The 22,448-nt window shown below is 30.8% G+C and overlaps 1 protein-coding gene across 3 annotated transcripts in view; it reads left to right on the top strand.

Moving 5' to 3' along the window:
• Positions 1–22,448, top strand: part of LOC108910266 (androgen-induced gene 1 protein-like) — a 26,172-nt gene extending 3,724 nt beyond the window's left edge. Inside the window, exons 1-3 of one of the 3 annotated variants that reach the window (XM_018714820.1) lie at positions 4,642–4,839; positions 14,351–14,455; positions 20,686–22,448. In XM_018714820.1, coding sequence (XP_018570336.1) covers positions 4,687–4,839; positions 14,351–14,455; positions 20,686–21,120 — 693 coding nt within the window. In that variant the 5' untranslated portion in view covers positions 4,642–4,686 and the 3' untranslated portion in view covers positions 21,121–22,448. Of the gene's footprint in view, positions 1–4,641; positions 4,840–13,030; positions 13,948–14,350; positions 14,456–20,685 lie in introns of those variants that run through there. The other 2 variants (XM_018714819.2, XM_018714821.1) reach the window with 2 other exon arrangements.

The raw sequence follows: 22,448 nt of genomic DNA, 5'->3' as shown, positions 1-22,448 counted from the left end.
TTATTATTATTATTAATATTTATAGGGGGGAGAGCTAGACCCTAAGCTTCCCATTTATACTTTCAAAGTGGCTTAATTGCATACAGGGTGCTAGAAATTTAATGCCGAGTTTAGTTAATTTTAAACCTTCATAAGTCAGTTTTTTTAAATGAACACCTTGTATGTTTTTCTATAGTCTGATACACAATTTTATTCTCTTTCGAACGGTATCAGGGTTCCCTAAACCTATCTCCTCTAGTTTTTAAGTTATCTACTATTTTTTGTGTAATCACCTAAAATCATGTCATTTCTTCTCTTCAAAACAAACAACTAAACTGTCACCAGTTATTTATTATTATTTATTCACAGTCGATGCAATGGGATTCTCAGCAAAACATTTATAGTTTTTAATGAGACATATCCCAATTTTCCACCAATGAGCAGAATAAAGTTAAAAAGAACTCTAAAAAATCAACTTCACACATAGTAATACACAATTTTAATTATGTATGTTATGTTGATAATAATAATGCACTAAGATACTTAAAAAAGTCATAAGTGTTCAATATGACCCCCATTAACAGCTAAGCACTTGCAGATTCTAGAGATACCACCATCAGTCACCACTTTTGCTATTTCTGCTGCAGGCAATTCATGAAACGCTCTTCGTATTCGAGCAATCAAATCCTCTTTTAAAGCAACGGGTGTAGAATATACTTTTTGCTTTATTACTCCCCAAATATAAAAATCTAATGGAGTGAGGTCGGGAGACCTCACTGGCCAATTCCACGGTCCTAGGCGTCTCATTCATCTATCTTCAAACATTTCAGTCAGCTATTGATCGACTTGATTGTGACAATGAGGTTGAGCCCCGTCTAATTGATACCAACACTTCCTTAGTTGGTCTAAAGGTATATCATCTAGAAAATCTGCCACAACCGTTTGCAAAATATTGAGATATCTGTCGGTATTTAAATTTTCTTCGTAGATATAGTAAGAAATTTGGTTATCTTTAATTAGACAAAAAACATTTACGATAAATTTATTTTGAAAGTTTCTTTCCCGGATAACATGAGGATTTTCAGATGACCACAAATGAGTATTATGTCTATTAAAAATACCTTCTCTCATAAATTTTGACTCGTCTGTCCATATAATATGTTCCTAAGGAAAGAAATTTCATCAGCAAATTCAACTACTTACCTCTATTATAATTATTAATTAATAAAATGAGTTTGTGGTTTGAATTAATAAAATAATTTGACATACCTACCTAATGTTACAACAACTGTTCAAAATTTTCTCCATCGATGTGTAAACACATTTGGGCCGTCGTACCCAGTTTCTATGAACTTCACCATAACACAAATGTTGTATTGCTTCCCATAACACAAATACTTTACTATAACACAAATGTTGTCTTGTTTCACCATAAATTAAAACGATATCCATCAACTCCGAGTTGCTATACATGTAAGCCATTTTTGAAACTTTGAAAAGTAATGTAAAATCGGATTTGAGTATTCGGAATTGTCAGAGGCTACGTGGAGAGAAAGTGAATTGCGTATAGCGCACAACAAATTTCAGTAAATGTTCAAAAACATTTTCGTTTTTTTAGCAAAGGTTAAAAATGAAGATCAGCATAATATTATCGGAATTTATTATATCTGTAATTGCAACTGTGAAAGAGCATGTCAGATGCACTTGTATGAATATCCCGAAAAAAATAGATCGGAATTTATTTGAATTTTGAGCACTTGAGAAGCCTAGAAATAACTATGGACACGGGAATAATACTCTAATAATGTTTTACTTTAATGCGTGGTGGTAATAGTCTGAATAACTAGATGGATTTCACAGGGTCTAACGACACTTACAGTGTACGATAATTTAATAAACAAAGAAATCTAAATAAAAAATTTAGATAAATTTGGAACGAATGCACTGAAGATGAATTTTTCCAGACAAAACGTCTGAATCTGGTTAGGGCTGAGGCAGTACAGTATTGGGAGTCATGAAGGCTTGCAAAAATGTAATCAAATTTCCAGGGTTGTATTTAAAAAATTAAGTTGATGATGGTCCTGGAGAGACGAAACGTTACATATAAAAATTGATTATGCCATTCGATAGAGGGCCAAAAAGTGGCCATGGGAAAGTGTTCTTCTTTTTTCAAACAAGGCTGAAATTAAACAAAAACGGTTTTCCAAAATTTCGTTTTTTTTCAAATATTTCGAAAATTAATCATGTTAGCCTTGATTTTTTAGAGGCATAATGTCCCCTGATTACGCAACTTTGCCCCCATTTAAGCTACTTCGTACCTCTTACAGTTTCCGAGATCCCTGTAGTGAGAAGCGAATTTGTAACAGCCTGTATGTATATGAAAAAAGTGTTTTCAGTTAATTAAGTTTTTAATTGGTGGTACAAAAACAAGTTCATATAGCTAACTCTTTTCCTTGATTGATAAATAAGGTCTCTAAGGCCAACACTGTAATCAGAAGTAAACAACATATTTGTTTATATGTGATTACATTAATTATACAAAACATAGTGTAACGGCTTATAAAGCGCGTTTTTTTTTTCGAAAGTGGTTTAAACGTTTATCTCCAGCTTTACTTAGTTGACCTCTCAACTCTAAAACAGATTGTAATCATTCAGATTAAATATCAGTATACAGTGTGGTCCACCAAATAAGTCACCCTCCATTTTCTCCATTATTTTTCCAATTAGGGAAAAACTGTAAAAATAAGTCTTATAGGATGCAGTTGATATAAGACATAAATCTGTTTAGGGAAAAAAATCAAGAAATACTTTTTCGTGAACGTTGAAAAAAATAATGGTATTAGCTAAAAAGCACTTGCCGCTAGCACTTGCCATTTAACACTCCTGCTGCCAATATCTCCGAAATGAAGAAATTTATTTTAGTTTCGGAAACTGGGGTTGTTAGATCCCTCGAATAGTTCAAATTTCAGTTAGAATTGTGAGTTCAAATCTTTCTGTATAGATGCCGTGACGATACTAAAAAATGACATACTGGGACAAAATATTCTTTTAACATATTGTTATATTGGCTTTATTCACACTAGCTAACATATAAGTATACTAACTAACATACTAACACTAACATACTAACATACACTAACAAACAATAAATTATGAAAAAAACAAATGATTTATGGTTCCAACAGGATGGGACACCCTGTATATTTTCGCAATTCTGGATTCACCATGTACGTCAGTACGTAAAAGGGTTGTTATAGTTATTCTTGATGGTTTCTGATTTATCACCACTTTTCTGTTTAAAATGCGAAAAATCATGTTTCGTGTAAGAGACCTATGTTACCTATGAAAACAAAAGGCTATCCCCTGTCAAAGCACCAAAAAAAAAGACTCACTGACGTTTCTGTGTTGTTGAATTATCATTTTAGGAACCTGTTGCTGCCTTGCAGATCCCTATGCCTTATCTATTCAAATTTAAAAAAATACAGGAATAAAAATAGTTCAACAGAGGAATATGGTTGCCTAATACCTAATCCTCTAAATCCTAAAATACTCCATTGGATGCGCTAATTCCTAAGATGACGTTTTAATGAAAACGCCAATTTTATAAAGGAGAGAAAAATTACGATTAAGACTATTAAGGCAAAGCTTTAAGATTAGAGGACCGAGGTCATAAATTCACCATAAAAAAGTTTCTTAAATTGATCTTCGGTAAGAAAAGAAAATTATATTTCAACATAATTTCAAACTTATAAATTAATAAAATAAAACATGCTCCAGAGGTCTTCTCAGTGGTATCTTCAAACATTTTTTGCCATTAATAGAAAACCAATATTCTCTTTAGGTACATCTGACGTTTCATGCACTTTACAAATATTCACACATCTCAATTTGCTGTGATTGTGACGACAATATCTGAAATTCAATCAGTGTTGCCAACCCAATTCCCCAAAAATCCTCTGCGTTCTCTTGGAAATCCTAAATTGGCATTTTTCCCCTAGATTCAAAGAAAACAATTTTGTAAGCTAAATCTAAACACAATTTAGAAATTAGACTTTTATTAGGTACTTCTTATAAATGAATTCATTACGATAATTTAATCCATAAATCGGCAGTATCGTCACAAAGATTCGGATTCATACATTTTTTCGACTAAAGTCCAAAATCATTGCCTTAATTAAAATTAAGACAAACAATATTCAAATTTCCTTAGATTTCCTTAGAGGGATTGTTAACACTGGTTTTAGTACACCCACACTTTTATCTGTTTAACAAAGCTTTACAAAATTGGGAAACAGAGGAGGTTCAATTAAGAAGTGGTTCTATATGACCAAGTTATATGTATTGATAATAGCTTGGTTTGATTACCTTTTAAATATGAGAGAGCGGCTGTGCCGCAAACAAAACTTATTAAAATATAATTTAACATCACGTATCTTGAAAACAAAAGACGATAAACCCATAGTTAAGGAGAGAAATCGTTTAATTTTTAAAACTACTTTACAATTTATGGTGAGTTTTTCTGAAACTTCTTGAATAGGTTCCTTTTTTATAGGACGCCACTGGATTAACTGATTCAGGCAATCATTTGATAATGCGACCCGTTTGATTATGTTAAATATATACTCATTATTACTAGTCATTGTTTTTTTTCGAGAGCTTGAAAATACACGTACCTATCTATAATAAGTGTTTTGAACAAGTGTTATAATGAAAATGTTGCGAAATATATTCCACCTTGCAAGTAGTTTGTCGTTTTTAGTGTCCTTTTGGTATGACCAGGGTCTTGACATACCTCCATTGCAATGGAAAGGCGACACTTTTATGAGAGGGAGGTTGAAATTTTTAACAATTTGGGATTTGGTGAGAAAATTAAACTATAAACAAATCATCAATAATGAGGTTAATTGTTTTTGTTTTGGTCTAATTGCCACATGATAAAAAATAGTACATACTTAAAATCCTTGAAGTGCCGCAAAATATTCAAAGAGACTATTTAAGAAACTACATTAATAAACTTTCTTAATAAATAGTTAATTATTATATCCTCCGAAACTATATTTTAAATAAAATATAGAATTTATTATTATTATTATTATCTATTTTGTTTCTAGTAATACTATTAATAATAATCTAGACATTCAGAAGTAGTTTTAATTTTTTTTTGCAGTTTAGGGATAGAAAGGTTTAAAATAAAATTAAATATTTCATGATACTTATATGCGGTGATCATTTTACATTCCCATACATGGAGTGACTTTTTTATTGTTAGAGATATACCGGTTAAAGTATTAGGTTTGTTTCTCAAACTGTTTTCAAGCTATCAGATACATTCACCACTTAAGTTGTTACATAATTGTGTATAAAGTGAATATGTTCACGAATCAATTATCCAAATATCTCTGATAGTTTCAAATTAATCCTCAACTGCTGCAGAAACAGACCTATTATGGGTTTCTCGTTTCTGGAATGAAAAATAAAAGAAATTTATTGATTCTTTTATTCTAAATACCCTTAAAGGTAGGAAAACAGTGATGACAGATTAATACATAATTTTAAACAGAACTAAATAATCGATTACCCACACGTTTTTATTATTACAAACAAATTCCTATTAAAAAATTAACTTAAAAAGTGATTCCTCACAAAGATTGAAGATGACTTGGTATTTTTTTCTTTAAATCTCCTCCCAACCAGTTGAATTGGTGGTTATTGGTGATTTAAAGTTATAAAAAAATATGTTGCCTGGAATCTAATTTTTCATGTCATCTTGTTAAAAAAATCCAGGAGATAAAAATACTTCAAAAAATACTTCCATTCCACCAGGAATCGCCACTATCGATATATCGGAAAGTACTGATCCGAAAATTTGACAACCTAGCAGAGGCAGTAGGGCTAACACAACTAAAATATTTAGAACTTTATGACACTTCCGGTAATACCGGAAATCATTATTAACTTTTTTATTTTAAATGGGACAATCTATACATATATATTATTGCATTTTCGGATTCTACGTGAAATTTGAGGATCATTTTATTAATTATTTCCTACACCTAGGAGTTATAGATTTTGATATTTTAATTTTCAAAGAAGAAATTTGACAGATGCAAGGGTCCGCGGAGATGCTCTTTTCACGAGCGTGATATCAAGTGGAATTTTGGTACCTGTAAGGTAACACTAAATTATGGTATTAAGACATTTAATACTAGGTGTTTCATTTTTGCTGTTACATTTTAATAGCTGCAAACAGCTATAACTTTGTTAACTTAAATGGAACACCCTGTATTTTTTACTCTGTCGTATGCCATATAAGCGTTGTTAGGGTTACCGTTACTACTTTTAGGGATATTTACAATTTTCTATTTTTTTGGACAGTTTTTCTCGTTATCAAATTAGCCATGACCAGAAACACTCCAAAAACAATTAAAATAACTTGGCATTTGTCAACAAGTCAGTTGTCAAATTATTGTTGTGTCTGTAATAGTTTTCGCCGAAAATTCAAATAAAATTGGCTGGGGATCGTTTAAATTATTCTAATGAGGATTATTTTAATTTGTTTGTTATTTATGGACAATGTGACAAAGTAATTTCAAGAACATGTAGAGAATTTGCTGCTCGATATCCTGGAAAACGAAGACCTTCCTGGTTGGACACCCTGTATAGCAGGAAACAAATGCCAAATTGTTTACTGATACTTCAACTGAATCGATTTTTTGACGAAGGGATTAAGTCACGTAACATTTTTCACATTTTCGATGTTAGGTACCGTGTTGTTATTTCATTCGGTGTTGGAAGGATCTATCACAGAAAGGTGCTATAAGATATCACACACAGTCTCTTTCTACGTTAAGCTGTCAGTATTGATATCAACGTTCTTGGGATTTGCTGTTTTGTTATAATATAATTTTAATTATAACATATCTGTATTAAAGCTATAAGTACTCGATTCCTAGTGGCCGAAATATTATCAATAAACATTAATTACACCCACTTGAAGCCATAAAATCTAATGCTATATGAGCTGAAAATAAAACATTTTCAGTAGGTATCCTAATTTCACTATTTTCTACATGACAGTACAAAACCTGGATATATCGTATCTAGAGAATTTACACATAGTATCTACGTTTGAATTACATGCTCCATAAAATTCGGATAGAGTTTGCAGTAATCTTTGAAGATTGTTTACGTTAATAATGTAGGTACCGGTTTTGGTGTCCAAAGTCCAAAATCGAACATCTTATAGAAATTCCTTTTCTAGAAGATAAGTACGTAGATTTTTACAATTAAATACTGAAGTATGCGTACAACTAATTAAGGCTAATATTGCTTTTTTATTTGTAGAAAAATAATAAATATAAGTCTTAAGTACATATTAATTATTACATTAATTTTTTCGTTCCCTTACTCAAAGACTTTTATTATTTCTTTGTAATATAACATATAAAGTAATGTAATGTAATGTAACATAACATATAAAACAGAATATTTTTAATGAAAATATATAATCGCAGAAAGAAACTACATAAGTACATGTTTCTATTTTTTCCCCTCGTTCTTTTCCCTTTATAGCAATTGCACAACATTGTTTCAAATAATAACATGAATAAGTAGGTACTTTTAGATTTTTAACACAAAATGTCACTATTAAATCCATATATGTATTGGAAGATATACATTTTTTATTGCTTTTTTCAAAAGTAAAAGAATGAGTTGGAATGAAGCTGCTAAATCTTCATAAGGGGTCAGAATTGCCCCCTAGTTCACTTGTACTTTCTGTGTAAATTTTAATTTATTTAGATGTTTGGCAGTCTAATTAAGATGCACGTTGTATAATATGTTACCTTTGATGCATTAAATAACGAGCAGATAAATTTTACTAATTTTTTTGTACAAAGTGTTAGCCTCATTGTTACCTCCGTAGACAACTCCATGGATCTTCATGTCTAACAGATTTTACTTACAGTGGATGGTAATAAAGAAGGATGTCTATATTTATGAAATAAGAGAAAAATGTAGAGGGTGCCACATAGGTGCAGAGGTGTCAACTGATGTGGTCAAAATAAGACGATTTATAGTCCTCCGAATGTAGTATTAATTTTCCAAACAGTCTTTGACTTACATGAAGCTGCAATTCAATCTTCCTGGTACTGGTCGAAGGATCTTCTTCTACCTCTGATGGGGGTTATTGTTACTGTTAAACGTCTGCCTGTAACTTCCGTACCTATTACGCTTAAAAATACCAGTTTTAGTCAATCTGAGATGTAGATTTCTAAATGTTTTCTAAAACACATACATACATGCTACTTAAATGCTGGAAATTGGCAACCCGAAATGGAAGCAGGGTCTCCTTAGCCGGCTTCCAGCGATAAAATTTAACGTGGTAACTCTTCTACTTGCTAATAGGCGGCAGTTCCAGCGGTGGCTTTGTTGCCAAATAATAACTGCTAAATAAATTTAATGCTTTCAATTATGTAATTAAAGAGATATGGAACTTATCTTGTGTTTGGAAATCACATTTGCCTTAAATGTTAAATAAAATAAATCAAGTTAGAATTAAAACTATGAATTTACCTATAATTAATTATTTATTTTATATCACCTTGGAATGGGAAAATTCAAAAACTCGAAAGTAATGTTTTTAGATTTGTGCGTCGACTTCCAATATGGTACGATATCAAAACCTATGTTTAAAAAAAATGCATTATACAGGTTGTGTATCCTTAGATGGGTACTGCCTCTTATTGTTGATTTCTTTAGATAGGTAAATAATTATTTATTGACACAAGTGTTGCATATTATGGATGTCATTGGTAGTGCCCATATTTGTGACACAAGGTGTTCAATGTAGAATTGCTGGAACCTCAAGGAGTAGTTGAATACGAATTTATTTAAAAAAAAACAACAAATCATCAATCAATACAGAGATAAGATAATGTGTTCGCTACTGCTGTTGCAATTTTTAACTAACTAACTTTTTTGTTTTTCGACATACTGACTTCGGACCGTTTCCATTCAACGCAGAACGGACAATCAGAACCAGAGTAGTGGGGAGATTTTTTTAATTATTTTTTCAATTCAACGCACCGTTTCCGAATTATAAGACCTTTTTTACTGTATCACCTCACACACCTCTTCTTTCCGAAATTTATTTTCCACATACGGAGTTCGGACTTTTTCCATTCAACGCAGAACTGTCATACAGAACCAGGAGTGTGGGGAGATTTTTTCAATTATTTTTTCGATTTAACGCATCGTTTCCGAGTTATATGGCCTTTTTACTATAACACGACATACCTCTTGTTTCCAGAATTTATTTGCGACATACGGACTTCGGACCTTTTGCATTCAAGGCAGAAGGAACATACAGAACTCGGGAGGGAGGGGTTGACATTTTTCAATTATTTTTTCGATTCAACGCACCGTTTCCGAGTTATAAACACTTTTTTATACGTCGCACACCGTTGGTCCCGATATTTTTTTTGACATGCAGGTTTTGACGTTTTTCACTCGTTCACCATGGGAGATTTATTTGTTCACCATGGGAGATTTTTTGATACTTAAGAGTCTAAGCAAATACTGTTTTTTTTCTTTCATATATTGTGACACCCCGCTCTGCGTCACCCACCGAGTGCTCTACTCAGAACCAAGGGGAAATTTGTTTATATTTCCAGCCAGTTCCGAGTTATGAGCAAAAACCATTTTTTTTCTTATACTGTGTGACATCATAGATCGATAACGAAGGCTTAACAAGGCCACGCGCTCTACCCCACGTTCCCTCCCTAGGTGTCCTGAAATTGCTGGGGAGACTCCTGAAGCAGCAGAGAGAGAGAGATAAGCTCTCTATGAGGACAGAATCACTCTATCTCTATCGCACACTATAACTCTATCTCTCTCGCACACAATCAGACAAAAACGACAGAAACGAACCTTCTTTTAAAAATACATAGGATTTATCATTATTAGAATAACCCATTTTAATTTAGAAAATTTAAAAAATTATAATGGGTTATTCTGATGACGAAAAATAAAACATAATTAACTGTATTATTCAAATAACAATAATGTGCAAAAGTTCTTCAGGAATATTGGCAAATTTATTTTGGAGGAAGAATCCCGTCAACGAACACTAAAAAATATTATTAGAAACCTTAGGTGGCCAGAAAACAGCCCCGATCTCATTGTCAGTCCTTTAGACATATTTTTTTACCTGAAAATTTGCAAGTATTGAAAAAAAAATACAGAACGAAATGCTTGATAATTTTGAATTTGTTTTTGAAGCAATTAATAGTAAATTGAAACATATTTTCAACTGTATCATCACAATCACTTGCATGTTGATTTGTAAAAATTGTAGGTATATTAATGTTATTTCGTTTTTAGTTATTCTCCTTATGTTGTTGTAAAGGTTAGTTATAAAAAGCGTTGTTTGTTATTTTCATAAGGATGAATTTTATTTTTTTTTTAATGATTTTTTTTATTTTAAACATATATATTTTATGCCAGTAAATTTTGATGTCAAATGAAATAAAGGAAAAGTCGTACATTTGTATTTAAAGTTTCTTTCTATCTTTAATTATTATTATTAAACCTATAAGTGGATGTCAAAATACAAAAAAAACCTGTACCTACATTCCGCGACGTACTAATAACCCACCTTGTATATTAAATAAATTTATCGTCATCATCAAATATTAAAAAAATTATATTACAAGCTGTTTAAAATATTATTACGAATTTTGTTTATTTGGAAATATATTTTCTGCAGTATTTCAATACCAAAAAATGAAAATAGTAGGTAGCTAATTAACGAAATTATGATTAAATAACTTAATTGTAACACCACTGCAGAATATCATATGATACATACATAGATATTCGTTGATTCTTTAAAAACATTTTTATCAATACCTACATCATACATTGAAGTAAATACAGTAACGCAAAAAACAGATATTGATAAAAAAGTGTACAAAAGAAATCCGTAAGTACGCCTGGCAACATTACCAAAGTCTTGTTTATATGTTGCTAGGATACGCTTGGGTATGCGGGCCGCTGTATTTGATTCTTCCTAAAATTCTGCTGGTGGTGTACTCTACCGGCAATTCGGAAATTTAAAACTGCTGGTCTATTCCAGGAGCGGTTTGTGGCGATAGCTATTTTGTCTGTGGTGTGTAAAGTTATTCATTTTCGAGTTTTATTATTTAATCCACAGTTTTGATTGACAACTTATATATTATAAATGCCAACAATCTCGGTGCCAAACAAGTAACTAATTGTAAGACAAAAAAAAACATAATATTATCTCTTATTTTTGTTGCCGCTGAATTAAATAAATAAGTCTTTTTTCTAAGAAAAAGATTAGTATTAGGAAAAAAATCAGTACACCTTTTTTGTTGTAAAATATTAGGCGAGTCCGAAAATAATAAAAATTTTTAAAAATCCATTGGGTTCTATATTTATGACAAAAACGTCGACTGACTCACGTCTAACTACGCCATTGGCAGCAGATAAAAATTGACTTTATACAAAAAATGCAGCTCTTTAACAACGTACCTACAATAACTGCCAAATTTTATGAACCTAACATTAACTGTTACAAATTTATTTAAAATATTAATATATATTTTTTAATTTTAATTTTCAACACCCTGTACCTCGGAATTTAAACGTTTCCGGTCACATGTTTATAGCAACTTTTTTTCTTTAAATTCTATAATAAATTATCCTGAAGTTACCTAATAATGTACTTATGTTATACAATTCCACTGAATTTAGTTTACGGACCGTGATGCAATCCAACCCATAGTAATGGGAATGATTAACACAAAATTCCCTATAGACAGCACACCCACTGAACATTTTTCGGTATCTGACATGTTTCAGAAACGTTTCCATTTTTCTCGAAATGTTTCATAAAAATCCATGCAACGTTCTGGTAACGTTCTAGAAACACAAGATGTCCTCCCCAAAATACGTTTCCAATAAAACGTTTCAAAAAATTGGTTTCAGTAACATTCTTTTTATGTTCCATTTATGCCCTCGATATTTTTGTTTTACGTTTCAGTATATTTTCAGAAATGTTTGAGTAACATAATTTTATTACCATATTGTTCTCATAATGGTCTCAACTTTAGATAATTTTCATTTCAAATGCGTTTTTGAAATAGTATAAATAGTGTGAGTAAATTTTTAAATATTTTCCAATACTCTTTTGTGATATTTTTTATTTGTATTGTGAATGACTTTAATTCGAACTCCAGACAACTTTTTCTGATTTCTCAAAAATTTAACTAAAAAAAGTTGTTACCTACATTGTATATTAAAAAAAATGCTCTTCTAGTATGGGGATGCGGCAACTTTTCCCAAGAATTTTTTTCTTTTTGAGAAGCCACTGAAAAAAGTTTCTAATATGGATTACCAATTTTGCCACTCATCGTACAAATAAAAATGTAACAAAACAATATGAGAAGCATTTTAAAAAAGCTACACATACTTCAAATACGCTTCTGAAATGAAAATTTTCTAATGTTCTAATATGGTAACAATGACGAACTGATAATTAGAAAAAGTTAGTTATGATTATGAATCTTGAATACATGAAAAACAAATAACATTACTGAAAAATAATAGCTTTGTTCCTAGTAGAATCCAAAACAGTTTTCAACAGTCAGACGCATGCGCATATGGATGTAATGCTTACATAAGGTTCAAAATTCATTGTTTCGAATCAAATGCGATTGCGTCGGACTGTTGGAAACTAATTTAACTAATTCTAATGCACTTGGAACAAAGCTAAGGGTCTTATGACACTATGCTAAAATTATAACCAATTTCAGTAATTAACTAAGAACTTTTTAATCTTGCATAGTATCATACAGAAACTGCAACAATTTTTGTTGCAATTTGTGTATGATACTATGCAAGATTAAAAAGTTCTTAATTATAATTACTGAAATTAGTTATAATTTTAATATAGTATCATACGACCCCAATATAACGTTACAATTTCTTCTACGCATGGTCAATTTTACATCTATCCTTTAAGTAGCAAATGTCAGTGGAATGCATAATTCATTTTTCATTTTCAGAAAATATAAGTTTACAACTATTGTAAAATGTAGTAATTGTTACAGTTAAAAAATAATTTAAACCCTACCACCATATGTCTGTAAAGGCTTACGATTTTATTTAGGCAGCTTTTTCAACACCTATTTAAGCAAACATTTACTTATTATTAGGAGCCCAAGCACAGTCTCCTTCATCCCTTTTCTTTTTAAATTGTAAATTAAACATTCCTAAAAAAATCGATTTGTTTTGTTGAGAATGTTGAGATATGTTTAAATTGTTTATTTTTTGTATTATAGTAGGTACTTGAGGCACAACCTGTGGCAGATTTCTATTTTTTATTTGTGTGGCAGAACTGTCAACGGGCCTAGAATAATGGCAAATTGCAAAATGTAAATTTTAATTGAAATATTAATCCTCTTAAAGTTTGGTTATGTGTTTTCCTTAGAATTAATGTACCTATTTCATAAGTCCTAATCACGTTATTAAACTGCTTCTAAAAATGGCATTTTAATGATATTCAAGCAATTTATTAAACAAATAGTCATTGCGAGTAAAAAAATGTGGTTGACAAAGTACAAATAGGAAGTAACCTCCATTCTCTCTATCCATTAAAAGTGAATGTTTTTATTCTTTATTTCTATTTGTCTTATAAGTTGTATTAGTTGTTATACCGGCATTCGATCGTGGTACTGTGTGTAGGGAACAGGTTGATTAAAATATTTCATAGATATTTAAAAAATGAGTGTTAGAGCTGTTTGTCATTTTTTTGCTACTGTGCATTTTTGGATTGGATGTTATTATGATTGGAATTACGTCAAAGTACCTGCAGAAGTCTCAAGAATGGGAGAATCTTTCGGATTTAGTGGAAAATTAAAGTTTTTAACATTTTGGGATGCGGTTAGTATTTCTTAAAATCAAGGTTTACTTATTTCATGGTTATATTTTGTCTGTAAATGTAGCTAAGAATTTACTTACTTATGTAATGTTAGTACCGAACAAGTAACTGTAGCTAATTAATTATATCTTTCATGACTAATATGATTAGAAAAACATACTTAATACCCTTAAATTTATGTAGCTTCAAATTTTTTTTTTAAATTACACCTTTTTACTGTATTCATAAAAGCTTTATCTTAAGAACAAAAAACTTACCTATTATTTATACTAGAATGCAAATGTTTTAGTGTTTATAATACATTTTTTCCTTAATATTGTCTAATACTAATCAAGGCCATGTTTAATACGTAGGTACTATATAATTACATTTAATTTGATCTATATTTTTCTTTTTTTTTTACAGTTATTACAAGGATTTTTCTTTGCAATATGCCTTCTCAATGATTTTATTGGAACAAATGAAAATGTACCGAAGAGAATACCACTGATTAGGAAAATTAAAGACCTGGTAGGTATTTATTAAAATATAAATAAGTAAAAAATAACATACCTAACTGCGTTCGACCTACACCAATTTATAAATATTTATATATAAGTTAGATTATTAAAAGTACAGAATATCCAATTTTTTATAGAAATCGACAGTATTCAGGGGGCTGTAATTCCAAAAGAGGGGGCCAGTTGGCAAAAAGAAAAAATACGGGTCCCCTAAATTTGTCTTAAAAATCTATGACCAAATTTTGTTGCATGAATTTCGGGACACCCTGTAAATATAGAAGAAAACTGACATTCTTTAGTTTCAAAACAAATTCAACTATTAAATCACAAATTTGATATCTTCATTTGTTTCCAGTTACAGGGTGCTATTCATTTCCTTAAATCTCTGATTACCTCTTTTCAGCAGAAATCAGTTGGTGTATTTCACATTGTCATAAAATTAAAACAAACAAATGTTATCATAATTGCCAATGGTCTAGAAAGATAGAGATATACTTTACTTCATAATTATACAGGGTGTTTTGCATAAGAACCGGCACAGAGCAGGGGCATGTAGGGGGACCCAAAACATGGTGATTTAACACAATTTACTTGCACCCCTGAGACTCCCTTATAGACCTTGAAAAAGAGGTTTCAAATTTCGAAAAAAAATCAATATCTGTTATACTTGAATTTAGAAAAACCAAATTTGGTGCACAGTGTGAACGTACCAAGAGCATTAATCGATAGTAAGTAGAGTTCACTTGAAGCAATTTAAAGGGATGATGCACCATTAAAAGTGACAGAATTTTTTAACCCATTGTCGGACTTAAAAAATTATTACTTTATTTTATGGGGAATTTAATTCTAAAACTTTTATTAAGCTTGTTAGTTTTCAAAAAACAGATAACTAATAATACCTCGAATAATACGTAATGTAGCTGTATTATTTAAAATCATCGAAAATTCTAAATTTAGCTATGAATTTAAACATTATTGTTGATTATTATTATTAGATAATATAGGCTACAATTTTTGATGAAGAATAAGTTTATGCATGACAGAAAACAGTGATCATTTTAAACAATTTCTCAAGGTGCATGAAAGTTTTTATTTGGAATTCGTCTATCCAAACATGTAAAAGAAAGTTATTTGCCATTTTCTAATTTGGTACATTACTGGTTAGTTTTTACTTTCAAAGATTTTGAGTAACTGTTCAAAAACAGTGTTAATGTCCAACCTTTGGAGAATCTTAGAGTCTGTGATTTTGTTTGTTTTTGTATTGTCATACGAGTTTTTATGGCTAAATATTGTTTTTAATACATTTTTTTAACGGAAAACTAAAATGTATTATTAGAAACTCACTATAAGTGTTGTATATTTTACTTCGTTTCAGTAATTCTTATATTTCTTATTAATATAATTATAAAAAATGAATTTTTTTTTTTTTTGACAAAAGATAAAGTGCCAAACTATTAAATTGTTTTTAAAATAAACTGATCTGAATTATTTAAGTAATAACATATACAGGCTGTCTCCTAAAAAACGCGCCAACAAATAACTCCATTATTTATAGTCTGATTTTAAAAAACAAAAAATTAAATGAAATGGTAGAGCCATTTCATTTAATTTTTTGTTTAGAGGGAGTCTATTACAGCTTATTTACTTTTTTGTTTTTGGAAATCGATAGTCAACTTTTCTCAAATATCAATATTTTTTTATTGTTTTTTATTATGCAGATTTATTTTCTGAATCCAATGATGTATATGGATTTGACTTTTGTAAAGCTTTTATTTCAGAAAATACGACAAAGTATTAGTCGATACCACATTCGGCGCCTGGTCACTAATTCATGACAAATGTATTTTAACTAATCATCTGTGCCATGGAAAACAAAAAATAATACACCAAAGCAAATAAAACTCAAAAGAGAATTTTGTAGTTAACAGAAAAGAATCAATATAATGAATATCAATTAATAGAAAAACAATTTAATTAAATACGTTAACCATTATAAAAAGTTCAACACGAAATAACATTAATTAAACACAAAACACATTAAACGAAGAACAACAAACACAAAACAACTAAAGAAACAATAGCCGTCGTTCTCTATCGTTTTCCTCTAATGCCTGTACTTTTTGAGGAATGTATGGCTTGAATTTATGCTTTTTCAATACTACATGTATAGTTCTCTTTGATGCTCTAATATTAGAAATTTCCCGAATGGAAATTCCAAGGGAAGTTCTTGGGTTTTCTTCAACGTTAAGAAGAACATTGAGCTCAATATTTTCATTAAATTGACATTCTTCTCTCTTTGGTTTCTTAAAAGCACCACAGTTTCTCAAATTTTCTTCAAGTCTTACAAATCTATTTGGTTTTGAAACTTATCTGTGAGGAAAATAGTTATCTTTAAAGGTGGACTCCTGCACCATGATTTTTATTATACCGAAAGTATACCGGAATCATGTCTGTCAATTGATTATTGCTCATATTTTGCACTATTGAGCTTATTTCAATAAATAATCTACTGTAAATGACACAGGAAGAGTATAATGCGTAAAAAACTGAGACTCAAGCTCTAAAATGACATTTACTTGCTTTATTGTATTATTTTTTGTTTTCCAGGCATACATGATTAGTCAAAATATGTTTGTTGTCAATTGCCGGGCGTTAATAATACGGTATTGACTAATATTTTCATCGAGATTTTCATGTTTTTTTTTTTTGTAATACATGTTTCACAAAAGTAAACTTTATATATGTACATAGTTGAATTCAAAATAGAAATAAAATTCGCTTCAATAGGCTCACTTTACTCACTTTATTTCACTTTATTATTTCACTTTATTTACTCACTTTATTTAGAGCCATTTCACATAATTTTTTGTTTTTTAAAATCGGGCTATAAATGACGGAGTTATAGCTTGCGCCGTTTTTTAGGATACAGCCTCTATGAAACTTGTCTTGAAACCACATATTATCATTCATTTTGGACACCCTGTTTCCGAATGCAAGTTTATATATCTTTTTTGTTAGTTTGAAATGTAGAATTTGCTATTAAAATTTGGCCAAGCATTTTAAGTAAATTCTGTATAGTTTAACTTAGGGGCCTATTAACTCAACAAGAAATAAAAAAGTTAAGTTTTGGAACAAATTGAAAATAAACTTAATTTTGATGATTTATTTCTTAAAAATGGATTTTAAGTTTTTCATAAAATGTATTAAAAACTCATTTAGACAATGACAAAAGCAAAAGAAATAATTCGGTAAGTTGTTTATTGTTCCTTGACCAAAATTTAAAAAATTGTACTTTATCTTACTGTTGCTAAGTGACAAAAAAACGAACTTATTTGGCATAAATTAGCTCTGCTCTCAATAGTTATATTTTAATAAACAAATAAAAAAATCCAAAATGTAAAGACTTTTTTTTTAAAGAACAGAAACCTGGCGGATTTATATAAAATTGAAAAATAAATAACCACTTTTGTTAAATATCGTTAATTTTGTAATTTTTTGAGATATGTCAAGCCATGTGATTGCTTTTGAGCATGTTATTTGGCATTATTTTATACAGGATGTTTACAAACTTGGAGAGGATAGATGTGAAATATCGATTAGTATAGAAACATTTTTTGTAAATAGAATATTATTTATGGCATTTATCAAATGACACCAAAATGACCAGACATTGACTGTAAGTGATCGATCACGTTCAAAATATACATATTTATAACTACATGACTAACTTACCACATAGATATGAAACTTTTTTTTTAAATTGCTGACTTTACCAATAGCTCTGCATTGTTTACAAGTTTAGTGTTGATGCATACTTATTTGGAAATTACTTTACATAAAGATGCTCAGTCGAGTAATCAGTTAACTCATAGCTTTTCTATTACTTTCAAATGTAACTGACAAAGTAGATATGGTTAAATCTCATTCTGTTAGTTATTGTTTTTATGAAATAACATAAAAATAAATAATAAGACAGATACTACTAATAAATGTAACAAAATCAAAGAATAAATTGAGGCTGTGTTCAGCGATTGGTCGGACTAATTCGCTCAAACTTCTTTAGTCAAACAATTCGCTGAACGGCCTTTAGTAACTATTAAAACCTGCCCAATATTCCTAATCAGCTAATTGGGCTGACCAACGAAATATTTGTCCACTGAACTACTTTGACGGGTCCGACCATTGCTGAACACAGGCTGTATACAGGGTGTTAAAAAAGGAGTGTAAAATATTTCAGGAGGTAATAGTATGAACCAAAATAAGCAGAAAAGTCTTAATAAACATGGGTCCGCAAAGTAACGGTTGCGGAGATATGGACCACTATTCGTTTTTCAAACATTTTATTTTATTAGGAATAAACCGACAAAGGAAGCTTTTAACAAACAAAAAACAAAGTTACAGAAGATGTTCAAAGTGCCCTCCGTCCATTTCCAAGCAGGCACGACATCTTCGTCTCAACGATATTCGAACTCTTTCGAAAACACCCTCCTTGGTTTGGATTTCTTGACACTTTTGATTAATCCGTAGCTGCAGCTCTTCCAGGCTATTTACAGGAGTACCATACACTAATGTCTTCAAATATCCCCAAACAAAGAAATCTAGAGGGTTCAGATCAGGCGATCTTGGAGGCCATAAAACAGGTCCGGCCCTTCCTACCCATCTATGTGGAAAAGTTTGGTGTAAATGCTCTCTAACGGCCATGGAAAAATGAGCTGGAGCACCATCATGCTGGAACCACATTTGTTGCCTCTGATTCAAAGGAATGTCTTCCAAAAACTCATACAGTGTGTTCTGCAGAAAGTTGAGGTAAGCAGCGCCTGTTAATCGGTTTGGTAAAACAACAGGACCTAGAAACCTGTCACCTACAATACCCATCCAAATGTTTAATGAAAAACGTGCCTGATGTCCAGATTCTATTAGAGCATGAGGATTTTCGTCGGCCCAAATATGCGTATTGTGAAAATTAAACACTCCATTTCTTGTGAACCCGGCCTCATCAGTAAAAAGAATGTTTGCAAGAAAACGAGGGTCTTCAGCATCATGACGTAGAAACCAGCGGCAAAAAACCAAACGTGCTTGATGATCATTTATTGGATTTAAGGCCTGTACTCGTTGCACATGGTATGGATAAAGCAGTTGCTCGTGAAGGATTCTCCAAACAAGAGGACCACTAATTCCTACCTCGGCTGATATTCTCCGCACACTCGTACCTGGATTCTGCTCTACCAGTGCTAGAATTTCTTCTTCTGCTCTAGGAGTGGATACCGACCTTGGTCTTCCGGATAAATGGCACTGTTTGCTCAAGGAACCGGTATCACGCAATCTTTGGTGAATTCTTCCAAACATGCGTTGTGAAGGAATCTGGCGATTTGGATAAGCGTCAACATAAAGACGTCGCGCTTCGGTGGCGTTCCCATTAGCACGACCATACATGAAATGCATGTCTGTTAATTCTGCGTTAGAGTAACCAGCCATAGCGAAAGAAAACTTGTGCACTGAGAACAACTGTCAAATACGTACTGTTTATTTCACTAAACATCAACCAACTATTATAAGAAAATACACAACGTTTTTGCAAAATAAAAAAAGGGGCTAAAAAACATAAAACATTCCATATCTCCGCAACCATTACTTTGCGGACCCATGTTTATTGAGACTTTTCTGCTTATTTTGGTTCATACTATTACCTCCTTAAATATTTTACACTCTTTTTTTAACACCCTGTATAGGGAAAAGGCTAATGATAGTCTATATTTAACACGTTGACTGCGAGATAATCTCAATGTACTTTGTCCGTGACTGAGATACATATCTTTGGGGATATGTAACAAAACTTCTTCTGTGTGCGGTACATATCCCTGGGGATATGTATTTTTTTACATTTGACACTATAAAATTAAAAATAACACAATTATTACTATAAACTTGCATGTATCTGTAACTATATATCCTAGGATACTAACGTTTTCATTCGCAAAGAGTTTTGAAAAGAAAATAATAGAAAAATCATTATTTCTAAAAACTACAGATTCTGCAACTTCCATAAGATACAGTAAAAATGTGATTATTGAGATTCGCATATCTTTTATAATGAGTACATACCCCCCGAGGTATGTACCGCAGTCAACTTGTTAACTATTTGAAAAAATTGCAGGTATATTTGAATTTAACAAGGCGTTATATTTTATTGGTGACATATCATTATGGTTATATTATAGAAAACACGTTATTAATTTTCAGATACTTGCAAGTCTAGCATTTCCCTTGGCTAACTTCGTAGCGCTGACATTTTGGGGATTGTACCTCGTCGATAGAGAATTAATATTTCCGAAGGCCTTAGACCCTTATTTTCCAACATGGCTCAACCATGTTATGCACACGAATATAGCAGTCTTCATCCTAATTGAACTGTTTACTTCGTTTAGGAAGTATCCTTCTAGAAAACAAGGAATAGGTATCCTGGTAGCGTTCATGGCAGTCTACCTGGTGTGGATACACATTATCCACTCTTATACTGGCATGTGGGTGTATCCCATATTAGAAGTTTTAAACTTGCCTCTAAGGATAGTATTTTTTGCCGTATTGTTAGGTTTTACAATAGCTCTGTATATTTTGGGTGAAAGATTGAATGGCTTGGTTTGGAGGAAGCAACTGAAGGATTTGAAGAAAGCATAGATATAAGTATAATAAATTTCGTAATTTTTTAAAATGTTTTAGAATACTGTTAAGGTATTATGGCAAATACTGTTGAAATTATACAGCGAGATATATGAAAGTTTGGAAAAAAAGTAATTTCTTTTTGGTAATCTTAAGCTTGTATAAGATTGGTTTTTCAAGGGACCTTTTCAGGAATATTTGTTTACCTTTTTGTGTACTTACCTTAACAGGATCATGTTCAGGAGTTGTATCTATAGAGGGTGTTTTAGAAATACTTACAAACTTAACACTTGAATTTGGTTAGTCAAAATAAAAGAAGAAAGTTCTATGAAGGAAGGTTCGGAAATACTTTATTTTCGAGATACAGGGTGTTGAAATCTCTGAAGACGTTTGTGAAAATTTTTGCCTTTTACCTTTTGCCTTAGGTATTTAAAACATATTTTAGAAAATGTGAAATTTGTTTCAAATTTTAACACCCTGTATCTTGAAAATGAAGCATATCCATGTGTTCATCCATAGTACTTTTTCTTTTTATATTGACCAACCAAATTCAAACTTTTATGTTTGTTAAATTTAAATGCACTGTTTGAAGGTTAAATAAAGAGTGTGTTTAATTGATTTATTGATGTGAAATTTGAAATACAATGAAAATTCAAATTGAAAAAACTTTCAACTAAAATATTATGAATATTGTCCATCCGACAGTAACTGAATAGAAATTGTTATTTTTTATATTTCTTTTAAAAGATTTTATTAAAATCAAAAAGTATTCGTAATTGTAGTACTAGAATTATTTTAAAAAAAAACAATCATTTTCCCTTGTTATATATTATACAAATTGTATAATTATTTATAATTAAATTAAAATGTCTCAGTGAAATTAATATTTAATATTTTTTATATCAAACTATATGTTGTATTAACCACGTATATTGAAACTTTTGAAGATGATGTCTTGGAAATAAATGCCAAAATTATCATTTTGTGTAAAAAAGCTGAATTGAGTAATAGAAAAATATTTTTTTAAATAGTTTTATGGTCTGTTGAGAATTTCTTTGGCCTATATGAGCTGATTGATATGTTTGGTATTTATTTGTTGGACATCCTGTATATGTATAAAATACACTTTTGTTTTTTGAATGTTGTGCATACATACTATTTTCTAAATATTAGTAGAAATTTTTGAACAATCGATAATCATAGTAATAATCAAGCTTTAAATAATTTATTAAATGTTAAAGTTTCCTGTACGGGAGATATTATCCAGAAAAAATTAGGTAGATATAACGATGTAAAACTTAGTCATTTTTTAAAAGAGATGCAAACCCCGTCGTGAATTTAAAAGG

This window comes from Anoplophora glabripennis, unplaced genomic scaffold (genome assembly GCF_000390285.2).
Source record: "Anoplophora glabripennis isolate ALB-LARVAE unplaced genomic scaffold, Agla_2.0 scaffold336, whole genome shotgun sequence".
NCBI classification, from domain to species: Eukaryota; Metazoa; Arthropoda; class Insecta; order Coleoptera; family Cerambycidae; genus Anoplophora; species Anoplophora glabripennis.
The sequence above is the reverse complement of the archived record's forward strand: the minus strand, read 5'-3'. Positions and strand labels throughout refer to the sequence as shown.